Raw genomic sequence first — 23,001 nt, forward strand, 5'->3', positions numbered from 1 at the left:
TTAAAGAAAGTTCCCTAAAAATGGGTCTGCAAAGGAAACTGAGGATTATGTTAATTGATAAACTGGAGGCATATTCCCCAACATGGAGTCTCATGCCAAAACAAATTGGCTGGTGCTCCCTTCCAACTAACAATACTGAATAGAAATTAGGCATCACCTGTAATGTTTGTTTTCACTTGCTTAAATGAATTTTCTTTTCACTAGGATTCATGCCTTTGCTTTCTGAAGCAGACTAGAAAAGCCTACGGCTTGAATTATACATATACATGATCTTCAGATCACCACTTCTGTGCTACAGCAGTTCTATTCAACACCAGGAAAAAATACTCTAAAAGATAACATGATTCCAGAGAAAAAGATGATGCAGTACTTTCACAACTTCTTCATGGCTGAAAAAAATCAGGTATACCTGACATTTGCATAAACAAGAATGAATTTCTACTGTGAAGAAATTCAAGATAAACTGCCCCTACAGTAAGCAGCAGGAATTATTTCTTTATCCCATCAAGTACCGATCTGCTTCAGAGGACAGAGCCAGGAAGGGCTGGGTATCTCCCTTGCTCTCTCCACCTACACACCCAATATATTCAAGACAGGCTTACTCAGCATAGCTCACCATGTTCACCCTGCTCCTCCGTGGCAGCAACACACAAAAGTTGCCCCCTGCATTCACACAGGTCTGAAGCAGGAAGTGACCCAGCTTTTCAGCTGTACTCATTTAGTGATCTGCTTACTGCAACAACATGGTGCTGTTTTTTCCTGCTTACCCGCCAAAAGTATTTTCTGTTCGCATTCTTGGGAACCGTATCGCTGGTATAGATCTCTCCTACCAGGGGTCCAAAGCGCGTTCCTTTTGGGATGTACTCTTTGCTTATAACTCCAGTGACCTACAAGAAGAGCAGCACAGGATCAGTCCATTTCCAGCAGAAATTGATAATTCTTCCTTCCTCTCCCCTGCCCCGCAAACTTACAAGGTTAAACAACTCATACATGAAATTTTTTAGCAGCAGGTCAGCAAAACAGAAGTACTTTAATAACTGTGCTGGATGACCAGCTTTGTTAGACACTAAAGTCTTACCAAGACGTATGGAAGCCAAAGATGAACACAGCCTGAAAAATGTGTTTTGCAGAAAAACAAGAAGAAACACTAAGGAAAATACATAGAAATTTTCAAACAACTTTGTAAGTTACTTTTCCTATTAAGAGGGAACCTCTAGAGTCTAGTTCCAGCAAATAAAAGTATTCAAGAACTATTAATCACTTTACTGCTATGTAGCCAGCTGTAGTTAGCAATTGGAATGACCGCCTCTCCAGGTCAAAATGAAACTTTACCCTCGCTCCTCTCAATCCACACCCCTCCTTGATAGATAAAAGGAGAAAAACAACAACAAGACCTACAATTCTCTCACCCGTAGTGGCATACAAAACAGAACGTGAAATGGCAGTGGGACATGTACTCACAGATCACCCTCTTTTATAGAAAGGAGGCAGCAGTTCCGGTAACATATGACAAGTGGGTTTGGTCAAAAAGGCATAAAGGTTTTGATGAAAATGCTCCACTGCTAGGTCTAAGAAATGTACTCTAGTTGCTCAGCTTCCTTCTTGACAGTAATTATACCAAAAAAAGTCACTGACCACAAATCAGGAAGCAATTCATCATTATTCAGAAGAACGTGCCTTGGAGTAACCCTTTGCAAAACACTGCTGAGTTATTGGTTTTATTCCTCTCTGTTTCTCACCGATCTTCCCAAATTTAATACATCCAAAGAACATTTTAAAACAGCAGTTCTGTAAACCAGAAACCCAAGACTATGCAAGATTGACCCTGCTGCTCAGACAGTGGAGAAAAAGGATGTTAAAAAGCCCATCAATTTAGTATTAAAACCAAACCTTCTTGGCAAAACATATTAATCATGTTCCCTTCACACATCTTGCCACTTAATAACTGTCTTTTTGCTCATCAGGATCTCAGAACAAGACAGCAATAGCACAGTTTGTTGATAAACACTGAGAATGGGGATTACTGCTGTCTGTACTCAGCAAGGAATCAACATTCTTACCAAAGCAGATTAGCAGTCACCAAACCCTGTAGATAGCTCACTTCAGAGAGCATTTCATTTCTTTCTGTAACAGCCCTTCACTGCAGAAGATGGTAAAAACCCTGAACTGCAGACAGCACTTCACAAATTAGCTAAGCCTTGTGATTTTCTCATGCTACATTTTCTTCTGTTGCATCACCTTCAGTGTGAGAAAGGGAGAGACAGAGAAGTACTTGTCTGTGTACTGGTTAAGATTAAAAATCCCAGTAACCAACTAATGCCTGGCATAATTTCATGTGAGATGTCAAAATAAAGGGAACAAATAGCAGCCCAAGCTTCAAGGAGATAATCCACCCGGAAACAGATTGCTGGGTGTACGTGGCGTGGTTGTTGTTCACGTTTGTCTGTGTTTTAACGTGTTTCAGAACACCACAAAACAAATTAAATGTCAACAGTAGAGGCAGTTAAATGCTCCATTGATCTGTGCATCTGGACTGAAGAGACAAAAAAGGGACTTCCAGAAATTTTCCTACACCTACCACAAGCTGAAACAAGCTCAGTGGCTCAGTTTTATTTTTGTCTTGCTTGTACATTTCTCATAGAGAGCTGAAAAAGGCAGATGTTCTTCTCATCTTCCCCATATATCTTCATTTACATCCATCTGCCCTCTCAAGAGAAGTTCACTACCAAGATACAGCACACCCTACCAGTTCGACTGCAAGGTAGCTTGAGCTTTTTTTTTTTTTTTCTTTTTTTTCATGGTTTTAAAATATCTTGCCCTTAATTAAAATGACTTTAATGAAATTCTCAGAATCTCTAGAAATCACTCCTTGAACCAGTCAACTTGAAACACTCGCTGTGCACTGGCACTTCTGACACAGCAGATGCTTTCTGATATCCACTTCCATAGAGTGTTTGCTTCCTCCCCAGAACACGAGGACAGCTTCTTACTTGCTACTATCAGAAGGTGATTTTGGCAGTAGTTCTAGACATATGTATATTTGCTCTGCCCAGCTGATCTTGAACCAAAGGTGGCTTTCTGGTACCAGTGTCCCCAGGTCAGCGCTGGTGGTGGAGGAAGGCTGCCTTCAGGGGGATGGGGACCATTGTGCCAGCACCAGGCTCCAAGCTACTATCAGATCCTTGCACAGCCAGAAGGGCTCCTGCCCCACTGTGGCTTCGGGATTAGCTTAACAGAAGCCCACAGTGTGCAGAGCTGCTCAGGGCTGCAGATAAACAGCAAGGGAGCTGCATGCCCAGACTGAGGGGAAGCTGGTTGCAGGCTGCCAACAAGCCATCGCAGAGAGGCATTTCAGACTTGTGTCCACCAGGTGTCCTTCAGCACATTTCTCCGTCTGGTGAGACCTTCCGAAGCAGTCTCATGGCAGGGAACCAGAGAGGAGTGTGGCCTGAGTTCTGCTTGCACTGATAAAAGCCTTCTGCACTTACACAGCCCCTGCAAGCATGCCAAACTAACCTATGCAGTAAGCAAGCAAAATGCTATTTGCAGAATATTATCTTCTTTACTGACACTTATTCCCTCTCTCTTTAAGTTACAGCTACTTAACAACTTTTAGCACTCTCCCAACTGAGCCACAGACACATCCTTCCTTTCAGTAAAACATCATTTCTACTGAGAGGACTAAACCAAACCCGATATGGTGATGTTGATGCTGGATCTTAGCGCTCCAGCCAAAGCTGAGAGGAGCTCTCCCTCCTTCACCATTGTCCCAGCAGGAGAAAAAGCACAGAGAGTGCCCTGCCAGCCGGCCTTAAGGAACAACAGCTGCACCCTGGGGCTGTGGGGAGCAGGGGGCTGCATGGTGGGGAGCACCCAGCCCAGAGTGGCCACAGACCTGGAACTGACCAGGGTCCTAATGCGGTGCAAGGGCTGAGCTGCCACCATGCCCTGCCAGGCACGGCAGGGCTCTGGTTCTTCAGCTGGCCTGAGGAAAGCCCATCCACTGGACACTTTTATGGGCAGCGCTGGCCTCACTGCTGCCTCAGCACATCTGTCAGCATCAGCAGGCCAGTGTGCAGCACGACAAGCCCACAGCTCCCACACAGGAGAGAGCAGTGCTGACTGCAGATTCACTGTTATCAAGGGCTTTAAGAGACCAACACTCCTACAGCTTTGTTTGGAGTGAGAGCAGTGAAATAAATGACTACATGGATGGATTCCTAAAGAGGAGGATATTTTACAAAGGGACCGATAGCTTCAAAGGAATAACAAAAACACAACAATATGTAAAAAAAATAATATAAAAATCTCACTGGCCCCAGTGCACTGTGAAATAACAGTATTTTCCAGATGCAAATCAGGACAAACCATCATGCGCTTTAGAATAAAGCCGTAGGTCTACAGTTGCATAAACCCAACTAAATTTAACCCTTCATTCAGTTAGCACTTTCTAAAAGAGCTGCCACAAAAGGAAATGTTTTCAGACTGCTTCCTCTCTGATCATATACGAAAGAAATAAAATAAAAGCCTGAGAGCAAGTGTGTGAGGTACATTGGTAACAGCTCCAAATCACTGCATCACAGCAGTGTCCGCTGCTGAAGTGTATCCTTATCAGAGACATGCAATAAGTTATTAGCTCACTGAGATCTGTTCTCTCTGTCAAGAGCACAGGATGGGGTGCCAGGATGGGGCACTGGCAGCATTCAAGGCAGCCGACTAACTGTCACTTGATGTCAAGGAGGGCTGTTTGGGCTATAAGTGAAGCCAAAGGGAAAAACTATTGCAAAAAAAAAAAAATGTTTTGAAATGAAAAAGATTATTCACATATGGCCTTCGGTGAAGTTTTGGCACCGTGTTTTGTCCGTTTTTGACAAGTGCTAAAACTGGAAGAAAGATAAATAATTCATGCATAGGAATAAATAAATGACTTCACGTAAATCTAGCAGCCCAGAATGTTACGAGCAGTAGTAATTCATTTTTTAAAATGCTGACACATACTGTGAGCTCATAACGAAAAATGTGTCCTTCAGAAAAATCCCCGATCGAGATCCAAGAATAAACAAGAGTATGATGTGTCATGGACTCTCTCGCAAATTCAATAAGCTCTTACAGAGGCACTACTCACTTCACAAAGCGTGCGAGGAAAAGAAACACGAAAAGCAGCCCTCCCCAAACAGCAGCGCTTGTACTTCCTCCCTCCTAGGCAGGCACGCAGTACTTTTCCTTCTCCAAATGGAGATACAATGCTAATCATGACAACCACATGATCTAATCATGACAGTATTTAGCATTTCACAAGCGGTGTATTAGACATGTTTTTGTCAATAAATTGACTCAGCATTTAAAACTCTCAACCAGATGAAGCCACAGTTCTCCCAAAAGTTAACAATGAAGACAGCTCACATCTGAGATCCGCTGGCGAACACGCACGCAAGCATCCCCCGGTGCCTTACCTCAGACTTTTGCAAGTGAAAAATCCCACCCTATCGCACTGTCAGGACTCCGGTGCTTTTCCATGAGGTCAAGACCAGAGCCAGGCTCCTTCTGTGACTCCACAGAAGCCGGCGCTTAAGAGAAACACACACCCAGTTCTGACCCCACTGAACAAAATCAAGACTTATAAGGTAGAAACAAAAAAATTAATGTTCACGCCAGGAGCCTTGAGAGGACAAACAGGCTGTGCCACACGCAGCTATCTCACCCCACAGACAAGCAGCAAACGAGTGACCTGTCCACACAGTTACAGCACCGGAGGTTTCTCGGAAAATAAGCAAGTCCCCTTTTTTACAGAGCTACGTTAGAAACAGACAGGGCTTCTGAGTTCCCATTGCTCTTGCCAGTAGGTGCTATTCAGCGCAAATAAACGAGCATGGAGAGCTCTGGAGAACAAAAGGAGGATGTCCTATATTCAGACTCCCACTAGCAAAGAGCTGTGAGGATCATACTTGAGAAGGAAGAACTTGGAACCCTTCAACAACTTCTCTTTCCCCCCCACCTCCTATACAGCAATCACAGCAATCCTCCCACCTCGATTCACTGAGCTCAGATATACCACAAAAAAACTGCATGCTGATATGTCCCAACACAGCACTGGGAATTCTGAAAGCTCCTTGGACACCCACTACAGTGGCTGCAGAACCAAGCCTGAGTTGGGCAGTTAGTCTCCGGCTGGCTGCCTGGGCCCTGTGCCACAAGCCCATCCTTCAGCCCGGAGACCTCTCTGCATCACACAGTGAAGCTGCGGCGTTATCTCTGCCCAAAGTCAGACACATCTCACAATACAGTGAGGCCAAACAAGGTTTTGAGCTTTTTTTTTTGGGAGCATGTCCTTACTCTGCCAAGTTCTGCGGGGCAGGGCAGGGCAGATGGGAAGAGAAGAGCGATTTTACATGGGAATTTAGCTTTAACCTCTTAGCAAACCTACCAAGCATTGTATAAGGCACTGCCAAACTCAATTGCACGGTGCCAATACCCTCTAGCTGGGGGTCCAGCCCTACTTCTGTATGCAGGACTAAACAAGTACCTGCTTTAGAAGGAAACATTTGATAGACAGAGATGAGTGTATTCCTTCTCACCTCTGTGGTCAGTGTGTTTAGCCAAAGCAGCAGCACAGGTAATAGCTGCCACACCACAAGTCTCAGCACAAGGAGAAATGAAGGGTTGTCCCTTGGGTTATTACCCTGCTGAACATCACACCTAGCTATAATAGCTACTCTATAGGAAGGAGTAAACACAAAACCAAATTGCTCATCCGGGCTCATTTCTTTCCAGCCCTTCTGAAACAACAACAAAGAATGCACCCACTCCAGGGACACGGATAGGACGGACTCGCACGGCCAGCTACCAGTGAAGATGCTGTCCCAGATAAACACTAGTCAATCTGAGCTATGGCTATCCTGCTGTCCAGCTTACTGCAGTCCCACCGCCACCTCCTCAATCATATGCCGAATTGAAGAACTTAGGAAGTCGGGACCATGGCGAGCTCACGAAAAGAATAAAGCAATTTCATAACCAAAGGGAAAACAAAAAGAAATAATTAAACACATTTCCAGGAATTTGTTGTGTTTTTTTGTGTTGTTTTTTTTTTCTCTCTCTACTTTTTTTAAAGCTATTTATTGGACAACCGAGGCACTTTAATCTCTGTGCCAGAAGCAATGAATGGTCCTGGCAAACAGCAGTCTAGAAATTGGCACGAGGAACCACCCCGCAGTTTAAATATGCTTATTCAGATGCTGTTCAAATTGTGTGAAAATTTAACTGTTTGTGAATTGGCTCAGAGCCGGGTTCAGAGGCAGGTTGGCTGCGATTCCCAGTGCAAATACCACACGACAGACGCCCTGTTCACCGTTTCTTAAAGGTATTATCACAGTCCCATCCTAAAAGCCAGTGGGCAGCACTTGGTGGTGGCGTAGCATGCGTGAGTAAAGAATGGAAGGCAAGGCGAGCACACACTTTCTGAAGCGCCGTGGTTTGGCTCGTCTGACTCCAACCTTCCCCGGGCACGGCCGCTTACCTCTTTGCAGTTTGATGCATATTTGAAAGTCAAGTTCCTTGGCAAGGAAGCCTCTGCCTGAGTGAGGGTGCCTCCATCGGCACTGGGGTCCCACGGGTGGTCATTGACGATGTATGTGCACTTCTCTTCAAAATCGGCCTCCGTCCACAGGGTCATGTCAGCATCCTCCATGTCCATTTTCATTGTCCACTCTCTCCCTTTCACCAGATTCTTGAATCTCACAGCGTCCGAGCTACACTGTGTAGCAGCCTGGAAAATAAGAAAACAGCCTTTAATCCTCATTGTCCTTCAGTGTTGTGGTTTCCGTTGAGACAGCGTGACTAATGCAGCAGTCTGTGACACTTTAAAAGCGTATGCAGGATAGCTGGTACAGTTGAGTAATAGCCAAAAAGCAGTGTGTAAACGAAGCTGCGCTGGCTGAAGCAGCGCCTTGAAATGCCAGCCTCGGTCATAGCGAGGAGGGAACCAAAACAAAGGAAAAAATCCCTGGGCTGACAACTGCTGTACCTTTCTCAGAGCCCTTCCTTAATGCCTCCGAGAAAAAAAAAAAAGATATTCCATGCCCAAGAAAGTGCGGGGTCACGGCCGCACGACCACTCGGTTGCCTGTGGAAAGGCTGCCTCAGAAAGTGTCACACAAACAAGGAGAGGAAGAGGAAAGGAGCTGCTGTCTGCGTCTGAATGAAGCTAAAAATGGAAAGCGCATGTTGGAAGAGCGGAACCCAGCCTTGCCTTTTCCAAATGGGGAAGCCTGAACTTTCCCACCGGCTCTCAACACACAAACAACTTTCAAAACAACCTGCCCCCCCTCCCCCCCTCCTCCTCCTGCCGTCCCCTTATCCTTTGGCACGGGCGGCCGAGAGAGCCGACATCCTGCGAGCATCCCCACCGCCCCACACAAAGCACCGCCACACGTTCCCGGGGGCCAAAAAAGCAAAGAAAAGGGGCGAGGAAAAATGAAAAAATAAAAAACAAACAAAAAAAAAAAGTCCTCGTATCCTTTATGATTTGGATGGCACCTCAAGAATTACTCTCTCAAAGCACTGGATAGGATCCCTGAGTAAGAAATCCCTCCAAATCCACTCTTTCTGTTTGGGACAAAAGCTGAGTTAACAAACACGGCGCCAAGCAGGTAGCAGGACGCTCCTTCCCCGAGGTAAATAAAAGACCCAGCTCCGCGCTCACGCCGGGCGCTCGGATCGGCGCTCACCCGGCACGCAGCCTCGTTACGCTTATCCCGTATAGAAAACGCAGCCCCGCGACATTCGCATCCCTCTTCCGACAAAACGAAAGAGCCGGGGTGGAGGAACGACGCGGGCTTCCAAGCAGGGGGCAAGCAGTGCCGGGCTGCGAGGCACCGGACTGCGGGAATGCCGGGCTGCGGGAACACGGCGCTGCGGTGCGCCGGGCTGCGGGAGCGCCGGGCTGCAGCCGGCTCCCGGCTGAGCCGCGGTCCGGGGCTCCGGTGGACCAGAGCCGGGCGAGGGGTCGGCGCTGCCCGGCCGGGAAGGCTCCGCCGGCGGCTCCCGGGTCGGTGCGGGGCGGGGACGGCGCGACGCTGCTTACCCGGGCTGAGTCGGCGAGCGGTTCCGCACAGAAGCCCCTCGTCCGCGGCGGATCTCGCTCATATCTACCGAGTAAACATTGCTTCTTCCTTCCAGCCGCTGGGTCCCCGGGAGACTGACTCACACCTAGCGCCTCCGCGCCCTCCCGCTCCTCCTCCCGCCGCAGACAGGTGCTGCGCGCTCGCTGCTTTTGCCTTTCCGAGACACTGGAGGGCTGAGTGAGACAGCAAAGCCTGCAGCCCGCTCCCTCCCCGCTTCGGATTCCCAATGAGGCGCCCCGCTGATGCCCGGGCGGGAGGTGGGGCGGTACCTGCGGCCCCGGCGGCCCCGGCCGTCAAGCAACGCGAGGGAACTTTGCTTCTTTCATTTGGTTTCTGGTTCGTTCTGCTCTTCCCCGGAGCGGGCACCGCCTGCCCCGGCCGTGGGTACAGCCCCACGGGGGCACCTCCGGGAGGACGGGAGAACGCCGCGCTCTGCTAACACCCCCCCCTCCCCCTTTACACGAAATGCGTGTTTGCTTTGTTTTGTTTTAACGCTGCCTGTAGCTCAGAGCGCCAAAGGTCTAGGTTTCCAACCTCGCCTTCCCCCCCCACCCCCCGCCCCCCGCCGATTTAAGTGGTTAGGATGCTATGAAAATTAGAAGGAAAAATAACTTCCAGGGTACCGAATTACAGCCCTGATTTAAAGCCCCTACTTCCAAATCTCAGTGATTACAGCAGTTTGATAAGCTCCGTCCAGGAGTCTTGTTATTTTGGTTTTAGTCCTACACGGGGTCTCTCTCTAATGGTTTGTAAAAAGAATGAGGAAAATCAACTCAGTTTCTCCCTTTAAATAAAGCCCCTCCTCATAAAACGACAGAGAAGTGCAGGAGGGAAACACATAGCAGACAGCACTTCAAAACTTGACATCTCTTTTGCAGCGTTAAAATAATAATAATAATAATAAACAAATGAACACTGGTCCTTGTGCTGGGTAATATGAAAGTGATCATGGTGGGAAGAGAGTTGCAATAGTCATTAGCAGACCCCAAGCCCAATTTCTTCCCCCGACCCAAGCCAATGTGCTGGCTAAAGGAAGGACATCCTGTGATGATGGCATACAATGTCCTGTTTGTTTATTATTAAGAGCATTCCTGCTTCTCATTGCAAAACAGCCAGATGCCTTACTTCCTCCAGTGGTCCTGTCCCCACAGCAAGGAATCCTCCAGCTCAGAGGAACAATGATGCATGGCTCCATTTATAGCTATGCTCAGCCCATCACGGGCATGGGCTGAGGCAAATCTTCTCACCTCCTATCTCCAACACCTTTCTCGCTGCTGCCCCAGTGCTGCCTCTCTGGCAGGTGCACACCCAGCCCTTTCCCTCCGCCCGTTCCTCCTCGCCGATAAAGCACAGTGAGGAGGATTACTTTGCCACTTTTGGCCTGCAGTGCTGAGAATAGTACATCTGTGCAAAGACCTTCATGTGCTCTGGCAATGAGGGCTCACGGCTGCAGGCAGAAGTGGGGCAGCTGCCTACGAGTGGCATCCTGCTGCCACCATCACCCTGAGGGACTCTGCTGGAGGTGGCTCCCATGCTGGGCTGAGGGGTGCGGGTGGCATTGGCTGCGTGAGGTAGCAACCAGGCAGAGACAAAATGAGGGCTAGGAAGGCTGTGAAGGAGGAAGAGACACTCATTAAAGGAGAGAAATCCGGCCTACTTGATTGGGTTAATTAACTGATGCTGAGTCACACCGCATAGAGCAGAAAAACAATGTAGTCATACTGAAGGTGATTATTTTACCAAAAAATAGTCTCACTTTGAGAGGCAGCTGCTTCAGAGCTTTTCACTTCCCTGTTAGAGTGACAGGAAAAAAAAAGAGGAGGGCAAAATAGGGTTGGTGCGTCTCCTTCAGGGGCAGATCTTAATGTGAAGGAAAGCTGGAGAAGAGCAAATCCCTCCTTCAAGGAAGGAAAAGAGGCAGAGGACAGATCAGGTGAGATGAAGTGACACATTCTCTGGGATGATGTGAGTATGTCAATGCCACAAGAGCTCTACCAGAGCCCACGAAAGCGAGGGCAGCCCACTGAGCACACAAGCTGCCAATAACCAGCGCACACTGAAATTGGCCCCAAATCAGCCCCCGGTGCTGCAGAGGGGAAGGGATCTCCCTGGCACACAGCACTGCCCGATCCCAAATGAAAGCAAGTTTATCAAGGAGAGAGAGAACAAATTGTAAAGAATGCGTGCTGAAGCCAGATCATAAAGGAAGCTCTGCTATTAAAGAAATACAGATTGACCTTCTGACCTTCCTCTTTAATAGAGAAACATAAAAAGATGCCCTGCTCAACCGGCAGCTGTCTGCTCTTTTATAAAAATCTTTCATACCAGTAGCCGCTATTGTCTGGAATGTGCAATTTCAAAATGTTGTTCATTTCAGAAAAGAACATTTTTAGTCATATTTTCATTTTTTCCTTCTCGCTCATAGAAAACCTCAATTACCGTATTAATCAGCATTTCTTAGGCAGCTCTCTCTGCAGCAGCTTTCAGCCTGGCAACAAATCATGAATGGCCCTAGCGGCTCTGATCTCAGAAATCCCCATCCATTTCCTTTGATGCTATCACCACCTCAGCTCAACAACAAGCGGAGGCCTGGGCTCAGCTGCTGTCGCTCTCCCCAGCAGAGCGGGAAGCGTCGGGGGAAGGAGGAGGGCAGGGAGCCACCTCGAGCCTACGAAACTTCTTCAGAAAGTCGGAGGGGAGATAAAATGCACACGAGAGATTAAAGCGCAGTCTCATTTTCACATCCTCCCCATCCCCTTACCCAAAGAAGGTCAGTTCTGGATTGACCACATCAAGAGCCACGACCAGACCCACCCCCTTCCCCACTTCCTGTATGTAGGCATCCTGGTGCTAGTAAACATTTGGGGACCAGTTGTGGTCACTGCTCAGAGAAGGTACACGATGGAGCTGCGCTTCTAAAAGAGGCAGCACTTGAAGGAGAGCTTCCTTCAAGTTCTGCTGAGATGCATTCAAGTTTCAGGGCTGTGCTTCTGAGAATGTGCCCGGTGCCAGAGTGAGGGCATGCTCTGGTGGCTGAGTGACAGGGTGAGCTAAAGCCTGCTGCCCACACACTGGCCTGACCTTTCTGAAACACAGCCTATGGGCTCCAGATATGATCTCTGAGGCTTTCAGTGCCCCGGACTACTCCAGCACGGGACTGCGTATAAGGAGAGAAATTAAAATCTCACTTGAATCTACATGAAGGTTTTTGCAAGGGCATTTGGGGCAGTGTATGTTGTAGCCAGGAGGCTTTTACAGTAATGCGTGCAGCTCTCAGGGACTGCCTTTAATTACAGAGCACCCTGGCCACTGCCTCCCAGCAGTTCCAAATGCCTGTACGTTTATTTTGGTCTCTGATGCACAACAGCAAGAGGAGACCTTTTGGCTGCACTCTAGTGCAGGCCTTGATGGCTCCTTAGATTCTGATGTTCTTTGATCTTCTAAGGAAATTTTCCCTAAAAAGAGAAGAAGAAAAACCAAACGAAATTTCCCTTTTTGTTTCCATCAAGGTCTTATTAAAACGCTGCTCAGATGACTCTGAATAAGCCCAAACAACCGTCTTCCAATAGAAAAACAACGACAACAAAAAAACCCAATACAGTCATGCAGCACACAGAAGCATGTTTAGTTCCTCGAGTTTGAGGAAATGGCTGTCTGGGCATGCTGCTGGGAGAGTGAGAAGTCACCGTGAGAAGCTCAGCTTCTCTTTGCTGTGAGTGCAGCCCAGCAGCAGAGATATAACAGTGTGAAGACACTCGCTCTTGTTTCCCAGGAGGCAAGCTTGGCTGAAGGTATTGAGAAAGCTGCAACAGCAGCGTCAGATTTGTCATCACACTTCTTGGTGTACTGGGCTTTTTTTGTTCAGAGTAGGAGAAAGCAACAGACTTTGGGTCTGATGGAGGAGAACAGACTACGTGGAAGGAACCATCTCCCTGTTCCTTATGAGAAGGACCACAGAAGATCCCCTCTTGCCTTTCCATCGCACTTTCAGAAAGGGTGGACCTTGGAGAGGTAGGGATGATAGCCAGGACCCTACGCAACAACCCTTGTGTTGTCTTTGCATGTTTCTGCCAACTCAAATTTATCCTGGGCAAGCAAACCTGAGCACAAAAATCTACATTCCACATCCCACATGCAGCTTTTTCAATGTTCTGCCTGTAGCAACCAAGTCTGTGGAAAATGAATGAAAGCACCCAGCCCATTCCAACCACTTTCTAGTTTTCGTGGTAAGCAGAGCACAAGCTTGAAAAAGAATGTGTATATGGGGAAATTTTCCTTTAAGATAGTCTGATTTCCAGATTGTTATGGAGGAGGGATGTGATGGTATACGTACACACATACATGTATGTATTAGAAATTTCACTCCTATGAATATTTCAAACACCTACTGCAGGGCAATGTGAAATACCAAAGCCAGCTCAGAAGGAATTGCATGAATTCAACTTGCATGCCTCTTTCTAAACCTCGTGACACTTTTTGGGGTATCCTCTCCTCAACCTCCTGGGCAAATGACAGTGATGTGAACCACAGTGCAGCCTCAGATTCTGCCCCAGCCCTGTTCTGGTTTCATCTGAAAGCTCCCCAGGCTGCTGATGGCGAGGGGCTGGTGCACACAGCAGGAGACTGTGATCCATGGGTGGAACCTCGCCACCTCTCAGACAAAGGACTGGCCACCGAGCGCATTGCAAAACAGATTAACAAAAACAACAGCTCAGCACCATGACGGAGTGCGTGTGTTGGAAATGAAAATATTTACCCACAGATTATCACAGACCCAGCAATGCTGCTGCCACACATCTGGGACGGAAGGATTCGACAGAGCGAGTGTGAGGTTGGAGCTGGTTAGGGAATTGGGCTGGGGCGGGCCGAGCGACCGCACTTTAATCTGCTGAGAGTACAGTTGTCACTTCTCCACCTTCCCTACCCCAGAGTGGTGAAATAACAGTCTTTTCATACCTGTGTGTTGTGTGGGGGAGGGAAGAATTCCTCTGCTATTAAACACAACTTCTCATTAAACAGTTGACACCTTATCCTTCTTTAAATGTTGTAATGTTTACTTTGCAAAACCCAGGAAAGCTTTTAAAATAAAGATAGTCAAGAGATTCCTTAAGCCCTGTGTCCTTGCTTATCTGCTCTTTATCGAGCACCTATTGTTCTTGGAGGAGCTGGCTGGAAGGTGGAGCGAAGGGGGTTAATGTTCAATAGGTGTCTCTGGGCTCCCCTGCAGGAATAGAGCTGCTGACAGAAGAGCAGCAATGGGCTGCCAGCCGCTTCCTGCAGAATGGGACAAGCCAAAGGGAAAACCTAGAGCTGCAGCTCCTGTCGCCTCGCTCTCTTTTTTTTTTTTCGTTGCTCACCCCAAACAACTAGTTTAAAAGAAAGACATTGTCCTTAGGAGAGATAATCCCACAATAGAGAGTCCATTAGAGGTATTAAAGCATTGGCAGCGCCTGATCTACAAGAAGGGCTCTGTCCTGACAATAGACAATTAAAGCTGATAAATCTGCACTACTTGTTGCCGTTCTAATTCCTCGTAATTGTATGCTACTTGTCCCTGCCTCCTGCGTCCAGGGATGAAGCATGCTTCTTTAATCTCCAGAGTACCTGACCTACTTCCTATGTGGTCTTTTCAGGACCTGTTTTCTTCCCATCTGGACTTCTCTCCTCCTCCTCTCCTTCCCTGCCTCCCTCCCCGAGGCATTAAGAAGAGGTTACGGAAGAGGGCACGGAAAACATCGGCACACAGCACCCGGATCGATAATTCTGGAGCCCCAGACAATGCACTAATCTGCAATAACAGCTAATCATGCTCAATTTGGCACACCAGTGATTAAACTGTACTTTTCATTAGGATCAACAAGTAGAGCAGACGCACACTGACGATCCCGATCGCCCTGTCACTAAGAGCTGCCAAACTCCTGTGCTGCTCTATGTGTAGCTGCTGCATCACCAGTTTTGCCAGACTGGGCTCTCTGTGCAGACTTAAACTCTTCCTTTGACGCTCGACAGGCTGCAGTTCTTAGCTGTGCTTTCTATAAAAAGCCAGCCCCTTCACTGCGAGTTCACCTGAATTAAAGGGCTCAGTGGGTCGCACAGGGATGTGCTGTCCAGGACACTGGAAAATGATCATTGCCAGTATGTGTTCACTCCGGGTACTGGCAATGCTCTGGGTTTTTTACCCTGTGTCTCAAAGGTATTTGGTGTTCTTCTTGAATTTCCTTTCTCTGTTTTTTAAAGGATCATCACTAGTCTTAAAAGATAGAGGACAAATAGAAATAACCTCAGATTTACATATTTTTCATACTGATCCATTACAAGAAGTTTTGAGGCAGAAGAACAGATTTGCTTTTTCTTTTTTAACCCCTGAACACAGGAACAAGCTGCTACTGTGTCAAGTTAGAAATCACAGAATCACAGAATCCCAAATCTATGTGGTTATGAACCCCTTTCTTGATAGCAACCCCAGTCACCTCCCCCAGAACTGGATTCTCACCCTTACTGATTCTGGTTAGAACTGGACCCAGCGGACCCGTTTTGCAAACTGCCCCGGAAGCCTCACCCAGGAGTTCAGCACAATCTGTCTCTGAAGCACAGCACCAAATTCCAGGACTCCTAGAGACCGACCCCACACACTCAGGGGTCTCCTTCTGTTTAACTTTAGCTTATCACCCTTGTATTAACTTTAGTAAGTGTTAAAACTGCACTCTAAGTTGCTCTTAAAAAAAAAAAAAAAAAAAGAAGAAGAAGAAAAAAAGAGCATGGAAGATGCCAAACGAATGCAGGAAATGTTGATTCTACTATTAATATTGATGAATCCCTAATGCATTTGAAACCCACTTGAGGTAAGTCAGTAGAGTTCTTCTCCTGACAGCTATTCTCCATCAGACTACCCCAGCTAAAGCTGTCGATGCTTTTCCTTTTGCTTTGTAACCTTTAAACGAAGTTTAGATCTCACCAGAGGCTACCACAAAATTATGCGTTTTACCCTAAGCAAACATAAAGCCCTGGAGACAAGGGTTTAAAGCAGTGCACGTGTTCTCTTGATTTATCATTTTAAGATAGGAAGCTGCCGCAACAAACAAAACACCTCCTTGAAAGTGGGACAGTGGCAGATTGCGGTTCAGAAAGCTCCAGGATCTTTTGTTTTCCCAGAGAGCAACAACGGGGCTTTGCAGAGAAAGACAACAGCCTCCCCTTGCCGAAACCCAAATCAGTCCCTATAGGAAAGCCTGCCAACTGCTAGTTAGACGGTAACAAAATATTGCAGATAATTCACTTTTCACGATAAAGCAAAACCAAGCAGGCATGCAGCACCCAGCAGGGGCTCAACTGATAAAATGGTGTCAAACTCAAACCATTTGTCAATTGGAAGGGGAGAGAGCGAGCTGAAAGATGGACTCAGGAAGTAGATTTATCTAGTGCGACACATTAACTAGTATAAATACTACAGAAAAAGTAAACACATTTAAGCAGCAGTATCTGCAGGCAGCACAGAAAGGCTCCCGAGGCTCAGCCCTGGCCGGCCACCTCACCACTCAGCTGTCAACCACGACAGCAGTAGCATTTTTCTTCTTGTGCGGGGCTGCAGTGCCATTTAATTCATGGCGCTAAAAGGTTTTATTAAAAGCATACATTATAATTAAACAAAACAAAAGCGTGACTCCTCTGCTCTGCTAGTCTCCTCCCTCCGCCCAGTAGCCAAAACAATAAAACCACCTTGGCAGAAAACAAGTCAGGTAACATACCCCAGAGAAGATCACAGATTTCTTATATCAGCCTTGGTTTTACATTTTGCTTGCTCAAAAGCTGCCTGAACAGAAACTGCTGGACAGCAAGCTCCCGAGGATGCCGACGGGCAGGCAGCGCAATGTGGGGCATGCAGACAAATCCCAGTCCTGCCAGGCAGAAGAGCTCTGCAGGTGCATGCTCTCCACTGAGAAGTCGAAACAACACCGTTTTGGGGTGGCTTGTCTCTCCCTCAGTCGCAGGGAAAAGGGAAAAGGGTTCAGAGGCAGGGTACTGACCCATGGCTGTGTATGCCAACCTCGTGCCTGCAAGCCCGTAACATCAGAGAATGGCATGTCACAGCAACAGATCAATCTGACATTCAACCAAGCAGGAAACTCAAAAAAACCAACAGTAAAGTAAGCAGTATACGTTGTTAAAAATAATTAGGAAAAAAGAAAAAATAATAATAAAAAAGAGAGAGAGAGAGAAAAGAAGGGAGTTAGTTCACAAAGGAGAACACAGCCCACTTCTTTGTTTAGCTGTACCTTCATGTGTCCCCACAGAGCGGGCTCCCCACCTCCAGCTCATGCATCTTGGGATGTTAGTCCAAGGCAAAGCCTGCCATCCGCCTGGCGCTGCGCACAACAGCGCTGCACACCCTTGCACACACAGCACACACCCGCGCCCTCACTCCCCAACACGCACTGCCTGGAACCGCTCCGAGGATTTGAGAATTCCCTCCCTCCCCTCACATCCACTCCACCCCGTTCCGTAATTAGGCTTAACAAGAGCAATTAACAAAACAAACTCCTCTCCGCCTGGTGGCCTGATAATTCTGATTGTCATAATGTATTAAGATGTGTAAGCCAGTTTAAAATAAAGGTAAATTACAACATTGCACAAGAGCTGTTTCGCACCTATTTTTACAGCTTTTATCATAAGGATAATGAACATTCAGCCACGCCTTTGATTTAAAAAGCAAAAACCCAAACTCTGAACAGCAGAACTCCAAATAGGACCAAGGGGACTATTGTGGGTTTTTGCTGGTGTATGAGAGGGCTGCCCCCTCCTTCTGCACAGCGGTACCTCAACTCCATATAAACAGGTCTTTCTTATTGGAATTACCTACTAGCCCTAAAAATCTAAGATATAAAATGAAGTTTAAAGGCATCTCCTGGCTTTACACGTGTCCAGGAATCAATAGTTTGTAATAGCTGCAATTTTTCCCTACCTGTTGTTTAATGGCATGGCACTGGAAGACAAAGCTTTTAGATGTTCTTTAGATGTTTGTTTTTTTGTTTTCCCCACCCACATTCAGTTCACTTTCCTCCAGCAATCAACACAAAGAAATTTGGTGTCAAAAACAGCAAGAAATCAACAATAAAGGACTGGATGAAAATGTGGTCAGTGAAGAAGTTTCGATGTCCTTTGATTTTGGTGAGCTACAGGTCCAAACCACACAGAAGATTTACAGGAAGCCTGCATTCAGTTGAAAAAACGTGCCTGCTTGCACTGAGACCCACTTCTAGGTCATATCTAGTCCTTGTTCTGCTTATACACTACATGAGCTTGTAATTAAAGCTGTCAGCATAAAATTAGTAAACAGAGCAAAATCATAAGCTCGCAGAAAATTCACAAGTAGGAGATCAGAACACAAAACCATTTGGTATGTGACATGAACTGAAAAACTGCTCTGCTCCCTCAGATATGAACAGCCCAATTCAGAATGCCACCTGTCTACTAACTGCAAACATTTAAAAGGAAAGGAAAAAAAGAAAGGCCGGTGTTGCCAGTACATTGCTGGAATCCTGCAGCTTCTGATAAGCTGAATGTGTTTTCCTAAGTCAGTGATTTCATCTCTGCTGGGTGTCAACATTTGCACAAGAATAATTTTGGGGGTCAGAAAGACATCAGCAACTGAGATTTCAAAAGGTTTCATAAGAGCACAGATTGCTCAAACACAGGGAAAGGAGGGTTTCAGCTGCCAGTTTGCTCTTCTGCTTCTTCATTCCTCCTTCCCTGAAGCTGAGTCAAGGTTCTATAAAAACCCAACGCGAGCCTTCCGCCTCGCAAGACGACAGCTTCACTCAGATGGCATGTTTTGCACAGCAGGACAAATACTCCAAAACTATAGAAAATGGAGGATTTTCTGGTGTAAGTCCTTTCCAGTGTTAGGAGATACTGGGTGGAGAGTTACAAACAGATGTGTCGCTCTGCCCTCCTCACGTAGGAAGCACTATCTTCTTTTTCCCACTAGATCTCCTCCTCATTCAGTCCTTAGGTACAAGGGTACTGATTTCTCTCCTCATCCTCCTAGAAAGGCCCAGTGCCTTCCTTTCACTACAGACTTTTACTACAGACCATTTGACTGGAAGGCAAACTGACCAATGTAGCTTTGTATTTTTCCAGTTTGCTCTTCACAATGGCACTCTCCAAATGCCTCACAAATATCACATAACGACAAATGATTTTCACAGTCTCTCCTCCATATAGAGATGAAGGAATTATTGCTATTGCCACTTGGTGGAAGAGGAATGGAGACATGATGGCTTTGATATCAGAAGTATACATTAATTTGGGGATGCAGCAGCTGATTTCTCAGCACTGGATTATTTTCTTGGTTCTAAGTGTTTTTCCTACTGCCGTCTGTGATGGCTCTTGATTTGCAGGGCTTTGAATGAAGCACCCAGGAAACATCAACACTGATGACCGCATGCAAAACATTTTGTGGAACTGAACTGCCATGGATCTTACTCAGAATCATGGGCAGAAATAGAACTGAGCTCCTCAGAGTAGAGGTCCTCTGCCCTGGGGAAGAGCAACATTTCTTCCTGCAGCTGCCACTTTACCTCTTTATGTCACAACAAAGGAAATGGGGGCAAGAGGTGTCTTATAGACAACATTTTATTACAACATCCCAATTCACCTCCCCCAGCAAGCCTGTCTGATACTTGAATGAGGCAAGTAACTGGCAAAAAAAGTAATTAAATGAGTAATTAAAAACTGCATCATAACGCATAAGAAGATCAAAGCGAGGTTAGGCAAGCAACCTAAACTCTGGAGAACTGGAGCTTGGAGTTGAAGTAATTTTTTCCACATTTTTTTTTCTACAGTATCCTGATTTTTAAAACTGCAAATAGCAAAACTGGAGAACCTGTGGCCTGGCATCACACTGACACCTATGTAGATCATCAGAGGAGTTGGGATACTCATCTGCCATGGACAGAGCTCTGCCAAGGCAGCTAGCAGAGCCATCTGAGCAATTCTATGCTTCATTTTTTCTGGCAAGGTTGGCACTGGCACTGGGACAGGTCACTTTGCTGGTGGGTTTCCCTGGGTGACTTGCTGGAAGCAGAGATATAACTTGTTTCAGGAATGTTGGCTGCATTCCAGGCTCGGTGTTGAATTTGTTCCTCCCTTTTTCTCTTCCTATCTCATCCCATCTTCCATATCTCAGCACAGACTTTTGACCAGACTCCTTGCCCAGCAAGTCACAGAATCAAGGAATTGTAGGGGTTGGAAGGGACCTCTAGAGATCATTGAGTCCAACCCCCCTGCCAAAGCAGGCTCCCTACACCATGTCGCACAGGTAGGCATCCAGTCGGGTCTTGAATATCTCCAGAGAAGGAGACTCCACCACCTCCCTGGGCAGTTCTCATTTTCTCTTCCCATCCACTCCTGCATCTTTTCCCTTTCCAGCCACTCCTATCTCCCTCTCCCAGACTCCTTGTGTTGGGTCATCCCACCAGGTTTCATCTTCTCCTGATTGCTCAGTAGCACTCCTTTTTCCCCCTGCTCCATGAGAATGGGTTGCATTCCCCAAACCCACCTGCCCTCCTGCTGCTCAGCAGGCCTGGTCTGCAGCATCTGAGCAACACCAAGGTGCAGGCAGGTCTCCAGGCCCATCCTAGTGCTACTCAGCAGACATGCAGAGCTGATCACCATTCACACTTGAAGCAGACATGGTGTCCAGCCAACTGGAAGTCGTGTGACTATGTTAGTATGGCACTGAGCCCGAGCTAATAAGCCCTGGTGAGAAGCCGGATATATTAGCTTGGGCTTAGCACTGTGCTAATGCAGTCAGGCAGCTTTTGGATCAGAGTTGGCTTACATCCCACCCGCTTTTAACACCAAGCTTGCTCGTCTTCGTCCACAATAACCTATAAAGATAAATCCCTCAGTCCTTTACCAACCTTACTCTCAGTTTCCCTCCTTCCTGACACTGTGGATCTCTAGGCACAGCCGCTCCTCCTTCATAATCCCCTCCAGATTCAACACCTGGCCACACACTTCTAAAACTGCTCCTTTTTGTGATTCTCTGGCCTCAGAACAGGTTGCAGTAAGCAAGCACCAAACACTCACTCTCAGTTCAGGCATTCAGTCCCAGATGCAACTGCATTCATGCTCTGAAGAAAGCCACAATGCCCTCCAGCAGCCCTGTGGTGCTGGCCTGATGGTCGTCTGGGGTGGCTTTGACCTCAAAAGCAATTCTCTGGGGTCTGGGAACTGAAGTCAGAGATGGAGATGGACAAGTTCTTGGAGATGGACAAGTTCTTGGAGATGACAGAATAGGTTCCAGGGAGAAATACATAGCAAGTACCATGTAAGAAATAACTGAAACACACGTTCAGAATTTAGTAGATTTATGAACACCTAAAAGCAGTAGGGTCTCCTAATGCAAATGATCATTCTGTCTTAGCAACAGGTGATGCTACCAGCCCTACTTACATTAGACATTAATTGCCCGAGATTCATTTTAGGGAAAATCGTCCTCTGTGATTTAAAGAAAACATAACACAAAAATCACATATAAAGCAAGTGCAAAGCTTTCAATCCTATCTCCTTGGCTGCATTACTCTTTCAGTGTCCCACACCAAATGCACCAGAATTGTATCAGTTATGAAAAATGACAAGATTTCATCAAGTGAGACAGGATGCTTCAGCTCCAACAAGTTTACAGAGTGCCTATTCTCATGTACTAAATCCTAAAGAGCAATAGGCCAATAAAAATGCTGGCGCTACTATTTTTCATTACTGTTAAGATTAGAAAAATATGTAAGGGACTATCCAATTGCAGTAGTCTGCTATAATAAAACCATCACCAAATAACAACGAGAAAATGTACGAATTACTGAAATCAGTTAATGAAATATTAATTTACACCAACCTGCCCTGGCATACTCCTCATTTAGAATTACCAGCACTACGCACACACAAATCAGGCAACAGGGAGAAAGAGAAGCTTGCAATCAGACCTAATGCCTTCCCTTCCTCTCAGCCCCCAGTACAGGACAGCCACTTCCTTTCTACAAACGCTCTGCTCAGATCTGTACACAAGGCAGGCCACATCTTCCGGGGAGGCTCAAAGCCTTTGCAGACACACAGTTGCCTTCAAAGCCTTGCTGGAAATCTGTGTGGGAAGACTCTGAAATATTAAAACCATCCTATACTCTATTCCTCTACGCCAACAACAAACCCCTCTACACTTATCTATCACCTCTCTGTTCAATCTATTCTGGGTTGCAGAATAAACTTTCTGAATACTGAAAAAGATGCACAATTACACAGAGCAGCACCATGCGTGGAAAGGAAACAACAGAGAAAAACTGATACGTGCTTTCCAAAAAGACACTTTTGTCCCAAAACATTACAATGATGTATAAGTTTTTCTCCCAATAGTAAAAGCAGGCAACAAGAAGGCTAACGTGAAAATACCATGCTTCAGAATGTAGCTTCACTGTTCTCCCAGTTGGAACCGACTTAACCTTTTGGTTATATCTCCAACACAGCTTGCCTGATTTTCTTTCCCCAAAGGCAACCACTTACCCTCTACCAGATTCATATGTTAGTTGGGTGTGATCCTCAGTCTTAAGAAATCTGCAGGTGAAGGCTTCCCACAGCACTGACAACCACAGCAGGACAGTGAGCACAGTGCTGTGCTGCCCAGCCCCTGTTTGCTGACTACAGACAAGAGATTTTCATGTTTTCTCAGTTTCCCTATTTCTAACCTGAGATCTGCTCTTTTGGTGGGGTGACTTTCAGAAGACGCACTTCTCACAAGCTTTGTACCCTCACCCTACTGCCAGATGTCCTCTACAGCCAATTCATGGCTTTGGTTTTGTACTTCACACTCACTTAAGAATTTTAGTAAAAAT

The 23,001-nt window shown here is 46.5% G+C and overlaps 1 protein-coding gene across 3 annotated transcripts in view; it reads right to left on the reverse strand.

Moving 5' to 3' along the window:
- The window catches only part of PRDM1 (PR/SET domain 1), a 96,703-nt gene that overhangs the window by 12,975 nt on the left and 60,727 nt on the right, over window positions 1-23,001 (reverse strand). The window contains exons 1-3 of one of the 3 annotated variants that reach the window (XM_015858771.2): window positions 9,079-9,367; window positions 7,514-7,762; window positions 768-887 (exon numbers count right to left, since the gene is read on the reverse strand). In XM_015858771.2, the coding sequence (XP_015714257.1) occupies window positions 768-887; window positions 7,514-7,696 (303 nt within the window). In that variant the 5' untranslated portion in view covers window positions 7,697-7,762; window positions 9,079-9,367. Of the gene's footprint in view, window positions 1-767; window positions 888-7,513; window positions 7,763-8,020; window positions 8,286-9,078; window positions 9,368-23,001 lie in introns of those variants that run through there. The other 2 variants (XM_015858773.2, XM_015858772.2) reach the window with 2 other exon arrangements.

Source organism: Coturnix japonica, chromosome 3 (assembly GCF_001577835.2).
Source record: "Coturnix japonica isolate 7356 chromosome 3, Coturnix japonica 2.1, whole genome shotgun sequence".
Taxonomy (NCBI): Eukaryota; Metazoa; Chordata; class Aves; order Galliformes; family Phasianidae; genus Coturnix; species Coturnix japonica.